Raw genomic sequence first — 10,669 nt, 5'->3', positions numbered from 1 at the left:
CTCTCTCTCTCTCTCTCTCTCTCTCTCTCTCTCTCTCTCTCTTTTACCAACATCTTTTTCACATCAAGTAAATCAAGTGATACAACATTCACGGATTCAGTAATACAATGTACAATATTATGCACTGATAAATCTGTTACAATGTTAATATTTAAATTATATTGTAAACAAATTGGAAATTCAATAGTCATGAATCATCGCAAAATATGATATTCCTTAATAAGTCATTTTTAAAAGAAAAAAGATTGTTTAATTTTAGATGTATGAATATATATGTATATAAGTAGTAAATAAATTTAGTTTGAAGAAGTATTACGCAAATTAAAATTTTATTATTAAAATTATTCAAACCTTCATACGTATAAATACATTGCCATATCAATCAATCCCATACATCCTAAAATATATTTTACTGATAAATGAGAAATTTGTCTTTACATTTTCTCTATAAGAAAAAGTTTTACATGATGCTATTTAACCATCATAAGGGCTTACATGACGCATGTGTCTGTAGGGGATACCGTGGCCGGTTATCAGTTTTTGATTAGTGATGTTTAGAAAGAAGTTGATGTACATGATTTAAAAATATTATGTATCTACGTTATAATATATCTACGTCTTTTAAATATTAAAAATATGTACTTACACACACTCTCTCTCCTGAATTCATCATCTCACAAATAAGTTATTAGTTATTTAACTTTAAATGGAACTGCGAAAATGTGATAGTCTCTTTATTGGCAAATTCGTTCAAAACTTTTCAAATGCTTGCAACATGCGATCAGTGACACCTGTCGGCGGCTTGGTGCAACTGGTAGCAACCACACACATACACACACAACCATGTCCGTACGACTTCGGTAGCAAAAGCGTGCCAACTATAATATATATTGCTTTGACTTTCTTGCACTAACAATAAGTTCTTATTGTTTTTTTTTATTCGTTTTCGGCGTGCCGAGAACAAATGAGACAGCGAGAGAGAATTCATTCTTTTCGCGCTCATAACTTCACTCAAGTAAGCATTCAGCGAACTGAATAGTTGAGTGAGCGCTCATTATTATTAGTGTATTCTTTTAGATTATCCAATCAGAATTTTAAATCTAGAAAATTACATTAATAGTAGCGAGCGCTCATTCAACTAAACGCAGCTAATGAGAAAATAATACAGTGCGAGAAAGTAGCTGCGTTTAGCTTTGCAACTGTAGTAAAATTCTTCAATATGATTGGTTTATACATTTATCTATAAACAGGGCCGGGCATGTATTTAAAATACTTTTATTCAAAACACAGTTTTCACAATAAAAGTAGATTTTATATTTTATATTTCAGCGGGGTGTACATGAAAGTATTACGTATTTTGTATTTAAAATTGAAAGGTTGAAAGCTTTATATGTATTTCATAATTTAAATAATAACATTAATCATCAATCTTAGTAGAATTTTGTATTTATTTCAAATACAAAATACAAAAATACTTTTAATCTTTTATTATTAATACTGAAATACAAAATATAAAATACTTTTGTATACTTTCATAAAGTATAAAATGCAGAATATTTTCATGTACTCCCCGCTGAAATACAAAATACATGATACAATTGTCTTACAAATACTGTTTTCAAATAAAAGTATTTTAAATACATGCCCAGTCCTGTCTATAAGGAACCAAAATAAAAAACCAATATTAAAGAATTTTACAACAGTTGCAAAGCTTCTTGCTGCTCCTTTGCGCAGCCAGTTAGAGCGAAATGATAGTCGATGTCGGTACGCTTCTGCTACCGAAATCACACGAATATAAGCTCATGCTTGTGTGTATGTGTGGCTACCGGTTGCGCCAGGTCGTCAATGGGTGGCGCTATATACATCGCGCGAGAGTACACCGATCACGAATTGGCTACGCATGAGTTTTAGATACTCTTTTTGAATTTTCGTGCACTTTCGCGTCAAAAAGAAATTATCCTTGCAAACTTATATTATCTATGAATAGTTAAAGTTTTTTTGAACCTCAATCCAGATCTTCAAATTATATTACAATATAAAGTTATATAGTTACAGTAATAAAATGAAAAGTTTTGTATGACACGTTGAATCCTGGTGACGAGCTTAAAAAACTGAAAAAAATAGTTAAAAACCTATACTTTTTAATTTATGGAGCTGTTATCTGGTGTAGATATTTTCCTAATAAAAGTTTTATAGCTTGAATGAGCAAAATGATGTTGCACCATCTCTTAAATTACGAACAGTATTGAATTTATGGAATTAAAATTGAAAGAACTTAAAAAAAATTTATATTGATTTGCAAATTATATGTATACGTATGGGCTTAGCGAAGACTCAGAATAATAATAGTAGACAACGGTAATGTGTCTAGCAGTAAGTGCTGAATCCTGCAAGAGATGGCATTGCAACTATTAGATAAAGACTCTGTATAATGTACACTGAACCAAAAATGTACGTAAATGCAAATAAACTATTTATTGTATTAATGAGAAGAGAGTTTATTAAAATTGATTTAATGAATAATTTTAAATTCTCATGATTTTATAAAAGGATGAATTTGATTTATTAAACTGTTACTAGAATTCATTGTAATAATAATTATTTATATATGTACATTGAAAAAATCTGCCATGGATTTATTATAATAACAAAAATTTTATCGATTTAATGAATATTGTTGAATCATGCATTGAATTTTATTATTATTAACGCGTAATGTTAACTTAATCAACGATTTCATTACTTTATAATCACATTGATATTATAAAGTGATATAATTGACTACTGCATTGTACTAAAGAATTTTTTTTTAATTCTCAAAGAATAAGATTCTTTTTTAAATTTTTATATATCTTTTTTAAATATTTTCTTGTACAAAGCTTAATTAATTATTATTTTACTTACTTTTTAATTATAAATGCGCATCAGATTGTTTTACAATTTTTGAAAACGCATATGCTGTACTGACGAGATTAGGATTTAACAATAAGGTAAACCTCTGACGCTGATGGTATAATCTCACTCGTGCTTTGACACATACACACACTAGAGAATCCCTACATTATATAAAGAATATATGAAACTTTTAATTAATTAAATTAAATGTTACATTAAATTATGATACATTCAAATTCAGTATATTAATAAACAGTGACTTGTATAGTTATATTAATAAATTCAATTATACTGACTAATAAAAATACTCAATGTAATATTCATAATATCTATTAAAAGTTCAATGTATCAATGTATTTCAAATTAATGAATTTATTCGCACTGATATTATGAACAATATTTTTTCATAAACAATATTTTAGTATATGCGTTTATAAGTGACACAGAACAATAATATAAGAATTTAAAAAATGAATAATTTGAATTTAAAATAAGACCAAGATAATAAATCTCTCTCTATAATTAAGTATAAAAAAGATTTTCTATATTCAATTAAAGCAGATCTTAAATGCTTTAATTATTTAGTGTAAATTTATATACATTTAAATACCGATGTGTGTGAATTTATATATTATACTACGTATGTAGATCTAAAAATTTGTAGTCTAAGACATTTGCGCGTAAAGTAAACGATCCGGGTTCGACTCCCGACCGAAGTAATCTTTTTCGCAATATGTAATTAAATTATTTACAGATTTTTAATATATCATTCATAGATTTTAATATGTCGTTCAACATATTGTTAAGATCCAAAATGCAATGAGCATCAAAATTGTTAGATTGTTAGTCAATTTAACTCGTGATAGTACTGCAGTAGTTTATTAGTTTGCGTTGTAAATCTGAGAAAATTTCGGCGCGCATTTAGGGATCTATATATAATGTAATATATAAATTCACACAAAAATTATATTAGAATCATCCAAGATCCAGCTTGACCGTAAATGGCTTATTCTCATCGGTATTTAGTTTGAAATTCTCACGGTCCAAATAAGATTTGATATTGTTTATATACATTTATGTTTTTTCGGATTTTAAACACATTATGCATATTGCATAGAATCAGAATAGTAATATCACATATTAAATTGTACAAGCAATGTAATAATTTTTGATGCTAATAAGCATCTAGTAAAAATATTCATTACTAGATGTTAATAATTATCTGATAAACTGCTAATAGCTTTTTAATTGTAATAGTATCTCGATCAGGAATCGAACACGGATCTCACGCATTCCGTGATTTCCGTGCGAATGTTCTTACAGTTAGGTCACCAAATTTAATAATATTCTTCACAATAACCAACTTTAATAACATTTTTCGCAATAACTGAAACTTTCTCTCTTTACAGCAAGGAGAAAGGAAAAGATAGAAAAAGTTTTAAAAGCTCCGCTCAAAGTAACAATTACTGCGCACATAATCAGGCTTAAGTCGCATTTAATTAATAAAACAGCGGCCACTGAAAAATTCAGCCGTCACGTCAACATATCTTAAATTACTACACTTGTGTTACAACATTCTCATTAGGGAATTTCGCTCGATAAATTTTAATGATGTATCAGGATCTTATGAAAATAAAAATGTTTGCTTACGTACAAATTGCTTACACAGCCACCGCAACTATGTTCAGTATACATTATAAACAAATGGTATGTTTTAAAAACTAGAATTTAGTCAATATATAATATGATCTTTCATATAATAATTTATTTACAATTAATTAATATAAAATTCGCGTTTGTAACGATGTTTAAAATATATGGAAAGATAGACGTAGCAAATTTCGTATTATTTTATTAACTCATGTGAATTAATTGTAGATGTTGTTAGGGATCTTATTTCTCGGAAATTTATTCGTCCACGTGGCGTAGTATAATATATGTATAGCGTTTTATTCTAATCTTACGTTTTGTAAATATTATCTAAGTTCGTTCACAACACATCTCTCGATTAGTGGGTGGTCTTCGAAATAGCGGCGTTTCTGTGAAAATCAGTAAAATAGAGACATTGATTACTGTTACTTCAACACACACATACACACACACACACACACACACATTTTCCATTTACTATATTTAAATATATTTAGAAGTCTTTTTTCACATATATTGAAATTAAAAAAAAAAAACTTTAAAATTATTATATATTTATCTCTCTTTTATCTATACTATTTCTTTTAAATAAAGTAGATATTATGACTCAATAAATTAAAAATAAGATATAATATAAAGGCTATGAACCAAATATATATATATATTTAGATCAATAACAAACACTATATAAAATACATCGAGACATTATAATCAAAAGATATAAACAAATTATTGCAAAGACAAAAGATTAATAAACAGACGTTTCAACCTCACTCGGGTCATCTTCAACGTATTTAAACGTATAAATTTAAATAACAACATATATACCGAACCTTATAAAATAGTGAATTTAATTGTTGCACCCTTCTTAGCTACTTAAATAAAATTTCTTTTATTTAATCCATAAAATAGTCACAAAGTCACTTAAAACTTATTACTAATAAAAATGATTTCTTCTGAATTGCTCTTTGCATATTCGTAATTGTAATCTGATAAAATTCGTGGCTTGGTGTGGCACAAATATTCCAAACCTTTTGTTAACTCTTCTTTTAACAAAAAATTTATAAAAGTGATAATTATTATTTGTTATCACGGTTATCGCTGGTCTCAAGTCATAATTCTGCGGTTTGACATGTCATTGTCTTCTTATTCGATATTGTACGACAACGAAGAGCAATATATCCATCACAAGCTTGTCAAAACTGATATTGTTTCATCGTGAAACACTAGTAGCCGTAGATTGTACGCCATCAAAAAACGCCGTACTGATATTTGGCAAAGCGTGACTACGTCGTCGACGTTGCACCTCCGCAGCTCCGGTCTGCGACAGGTCCAGAGAGGCCATAATAACTTCTATATCTCTTCTTCGATCTAGTCCATCGCTGTCGTCTCTGTAGCGTCCATCCTCTCTTATGCTTACCGCTTGTTCGCTCGCGTTTCCGCACGCAAGTAAGATGGAAGGGGTGAGAAGGGGCAAAGACGCTTTTAGACACAGAGCGTCCACGAGTGTCGCGACGCCTTGAGGAGCAGTAGTCGCGTATCTTAGCTTCCACCTTGCCGGCTCACACGGGTAACGTTTGCGATTTCGACGTCTACAAACGAAAGTCGAGACGTCATATTGTCTTACAGGCGTTGTCTTTTATATTATCTTCTGTAAGACTTCGCTACTTGAAGAAATAGTTCCGTGGGCCACTCAACAATGAAGAAATTCTCGTTTTGAGTGTTTTTTTAAATCCTACTCTTTAAATAAGATTGACTAATATTGAATCGCATTAGCAAGCTGCTACTGATCGTGGAAATTGTCGTTGGATTATACCTACATCGCACAATAGAAATGAACGACTTCTTGTTTGCCCAAATTTTATTCGCTGAAGTTGATCGTGCTTGGCTTTCGATCTAGTTGCCATTTTTGCAGCAGTAGAATTATTATCGTCCAAGAAATCGCGCCATCGTCTTGCCTCGCTATTCTCGATCGGTTCCCGTCTTATGATACGTCCTTCAAAGAATGGTCAAGTAAAATGGCTTATATTTACCCTGTGCGAAAAGTATTTGTTTTACTCGATGTGTTCTGCAATCAAAAGTGAAGTGATGGGTCATTGCGAGTGAAAGGGGAAAAAGGGATATTTATATCCCGACTGGCATGATAAAGTAATTGTGTAAGGTAGTGGACGGCTAATCATCTGTGAACCGTCCCTATCGTACACGATACCAGAGAGATAAAATTCCGCGAAGGTAGTTCGCGTAGCGAGACGGGACAAGGACGCGACGATGGCACAGCGTCCTGATGGAGGAAGGAGACGTTCGCGTCGTGACAGTGCGGACTCGATACGGGGAACACTGCCTGCGTCCAAAGATCGTAAGACCAAACGGTCCGGCAAGCCCGTCAAAGAACGATGGCTGCTCACCAGAAAAACATGGCGATATATGGCCGATGCCGGCAGACGTCTCATCCCCGATGGTACTCACAATCGGCCAGAAGACATACCAAAGATCGAGCAATACTTTCAAGAAGTGTGCCAGAAAGAACCGCGTTTTTTGCTTTGGAGGAAGGCTTCGTATCCTGGCAGTCTGAGCTTCCGCACCCAGCGACGTCGTAGACAGACTAAAGGTGACAGCTGTCGAACGCAGGCTAGCTCGGCTGATGAGGCTGATGACGCTAGAAGTTCACCGCAGAGCTTCGTTCTTTCCGCAACCACATCTGGCACATTTGATCTGGCAAAGGCAAAAAAAGAGTGGTTACTGACGTCAGGCGGTAGCAACGGTGGCGATGGTAGCAGCGATGGCGGTGGCGGTGACGGCGATGGCGGCAGCACGCCATCAAGCCCGATATCGCGTCGCAAGACATTTCAGGAAGACACCGAGGCCAAGGAATTGGCTGACATGCTACAGAAGTACCTAAACATGCATGGTAACACTGTGGCCAATCCGGCAAGGATGGCTATCAGGTCGCAGGGTACAACCGAACAGGCAGAAGGGAAAGAACCCTTCGACTATCGTAGCCTGATAGATAAGCTGCAACAGCATCTAAATACGATTGTAGCTCAGGCTAAACGTGAAAAAGTTTTTCCCAGTCAAAGTACTTCTAGCAGGAAAGACGTAGTTCCGGAATCCATGTTGCCATATCAGGGCGATTATGTTCACAAATCGCTAATGGAGACGCTCAGTCGTTACTATGGCAAATCATCTTCCCGGGAACATGTTATATCCGATATTTTGACAGATCGAAAGCTCCTCGAAAAACTTTATTTCGATTTGAGATGCACTAGAGGCTTTCGGGGACCCCGAGCAACCGGTGCATATACCTCACCGTCGACTCGATGGTGGGCTCACGAGAGAAATAGAGCGCCTACCAAAGAATCTAATCAGTCACTTAGAAGAGACCTAATTTCACCACCGCCTTTAATCGCTGTACAAGAACCTAGTACCGATCGAAGTTTTCTTGAGAATGGCGTGCAAACCGATCCTATTTCTCAAAATGTTCTTGACATGTATCTATTGGAGAAGGAAAAGGAAGAATCCTCGCAAAAGGAGCAGATGTCGCAAAGGTCCAGCGGACGAAGGTGTAGCAGCGTTGACAATGACGACGTATCACCGTCCGTGAGTGACACCATCAAAAGGTATCTGCGAATGGCGCGAAAGAAGTCCATGGACGCAGACAAGATCGACCGATTTAAACGGGTCAATTACGATCGGAATTTACGGAATATCAAAGCCAAGGGTGAGATTACCAAGCCTGGCGATGACGACGGCAATAACAAGGGCTGCCAGACAGAAGATAATTGGATGGTGCATTATCGCGAGATGTCCTTTTTTAGTCCCGGAGAAATTCCATCCGAGAATTTATCGGATGCTGACACTACGACATCCCCGCCTGTCAGTAGAAATGCTAGTTCCAGAAGCAGCATCGACGCCGGCCTCGGTTCGGAAGAGGCTTCCACCCCCGTTAAACATCCCCATCATCATCAGTCCTTCCTGTCCCATCTCTTGCATGGTTCCAACACGCATAAGCCGCATTCGGCACCCGGTTCGCCGGCACTTACGTCATCGTCCGCCAATTCCGCAGGTGGCACAGCGATGCAGAAGAGCAAATCCTCGAGTAACGTGGTGCATCACGGCAGCCGGTTGGTGGCAAAGAAAATTTGGCGGTCCAGGAGCAAAAGCACATCGAGGGTGTCGCATCAGCCGTCCGTGTGGACACCTCAGGTGAGTCTTCTTCCATTTGTATATAATATTACTATTTAGTATAATCATGACAAAGAAATTGTAAAGAAATATACATTAAAATTTTAATTCTTTAAAAGATCTTTCTTGAGAGATTTTTAATTTATTCATATTATATAATAACGCTGTTGAACAAAATATAATCTTTTTCCGGATGTCAAAATAAGACTAGAAATTTTTTATAGTTTTTCGTACGCCAAATTCGTTTTCCTTTTCAATTGTTCTATTGTGTCATAAATTTGAGAAATTTATAATTAAAGTTGCAAAAATAATCTATTTTGAACGTATTTTGTCATATTAGGTATAATTATATTAACATATTCGAGAAGTTTATTACGTTTGTACATCTACAATCAAAATCAAGTATGTTAGAGTTTTCAGTTTCTTCAAAACAATTTTTTAATGTGTAATGATTATAATAATTTTTTATAATTATCATAATATATTATAATTTAATATATACAATTATACATATATATATGTATGTTTAAAATTATTTCAACTAAAATGAATATTTTTAAAAAGTAATTTGTTTGCATAAATTATATATTAAAATTGTTATCTCATTTTGGTGTAATTTTTACTTACTGATAATGAATGGTAGTAAATACAATTGTAAATTTAGAATTTTCTTCACCATTTATGATAAACTGCAACAATTAGAAGGAGAAATGTGTGTGAATTGCGTTCTGGAATTTACATTAAATGTAGAGTAGACTTTTCAATAAGCTATAACGTGTGCATTCTTTGGCGTCTCTGCGAGATTAGCAAAAAGTTTAATAAAAAGGAATAGTAGAATATCATGAATTTGGCATAGATTCGCATTTTCGTAATGGCAATTTTTGGCGGTGAAACCTGTGACTCTATGCAAAACAGGAATATCTTTTGTAAGAGTACGAATAAGATTCTAAATTATAAGAGTGCCGAAATTGAAATTTGTGACTACGCTATTTTAGGAAAAAGTTATTCTTAACTTAATTGCGTATACGAAAAAATATTTTTGCACTTATAATGTACAAAATATCCTTCACAAACATGATAAATAATACTGCGTGCATGCCCCTTCTCTCCTTCTCTCCTACTCTTTCTTCATCTTTCCTTCTCTCGCCTCCCTCCATCTCCATTTGTTATAATATAAATACAAGAAGGTCGCCGATACTGATATACCACTTTGGTTTTAGACAATATTTCTTAAACAAAAATTAAAAGTAAAACTTTAGAAACATAAATACAGACTAGAAGGTATCGTCTATCAGATAATATATAGCAGTTTTTTAAATAATACTTGCAATTTTACAATAATTAACTTTTTCATAAGATAAGCAAAAATAAAACGTCTTACAAATTGGGCTCTAAAACTGACGCAGTAGGCGATAATCTTACATATGCCTGTTGTTTTTTTTTTTTTATAGAAGTCGTCTATACAAAGCATCTACAAGTAAATATATTGTATAAGACTTTATTAGAATCATTTTATCCTATCTTAAAATTGGCGTATTACCCTAAAATCACTTTAATATTGAAATTTTGCGTAGATTAGTAGAATATTTTCAATATTTATCTTTAGATTATCTTTATGAATATTGTCGAAAGCTAATAACCTTTTCCCACTTTTCGGGTAACAAATGGATTCCGCGATAGAAAAATTGAGATTCTTTCGAAGCGATTCAGTCATCGAGTCATTTTTTTGATATTTTCGAAATAACTGAAGTGCTGTTTAGAAAGACCATGCTGCACCGACCGAAACAAATGGTAATCTGATGGAGTAACGTCTGGTGAATAGGGCGGGTGAGGCAAGACATCCCATGGATCTGGCGTTGTCATGTTCTCCATTCTTCTGAATAACTTTATCATATCTTTTGGCGTATTGCGAGCGTTTTTCTATAAGTGCTCGATTCAAATT

The 10,669-nt window shown here is 33.7% G+C and overlaps 1 protein-coding gene across 1 annotated transcript; it reads left to right on the top strand.

Moving 5' to 3' along the window:
- Nucleotides 1–6,813: 6,813 nt before the first annotated feature.
- On the top strand, nt 6,814–10,208 carry LOC108775554 (uncharacterized). The gene is made up of 2 exons (XM_018541959.1): nt 6,814–8,748; nt 10,179–10,208. Exons 1-2 carry the CDS (start codon nt 6,814–6,816, stop codon nt 10,206–10,208), a joined length of 1,965 nt encoding a protein of 654 aa, XP_018397461.1.
- The last annotated feature ends 461 nt before the right edge of the window (nt 10,209–10,669 follow it).

This window comes from Cyphomyrmex costatus, unplaced genomic scaffold (genome assembly GCF_001594065.2).
Source record: "Cyphomyrmex costatus isolate MS0001 unplaced genomic scaffold, Ccosl1.0 scaffold300, whole genome shotgun sequence".
Lineage (NCBI taxonomy): Eukaryota > Metazoa > Arthropoda > Insecta > Hymenoptera > Formicidae > Cyphomyrmex > Cyphomyrmex costatus.
The sequence above is the reverse complement of the archived record's forward strand: the minus strand, read 5'-3'. Positions and strand labels throughout refer to the sequence as shown.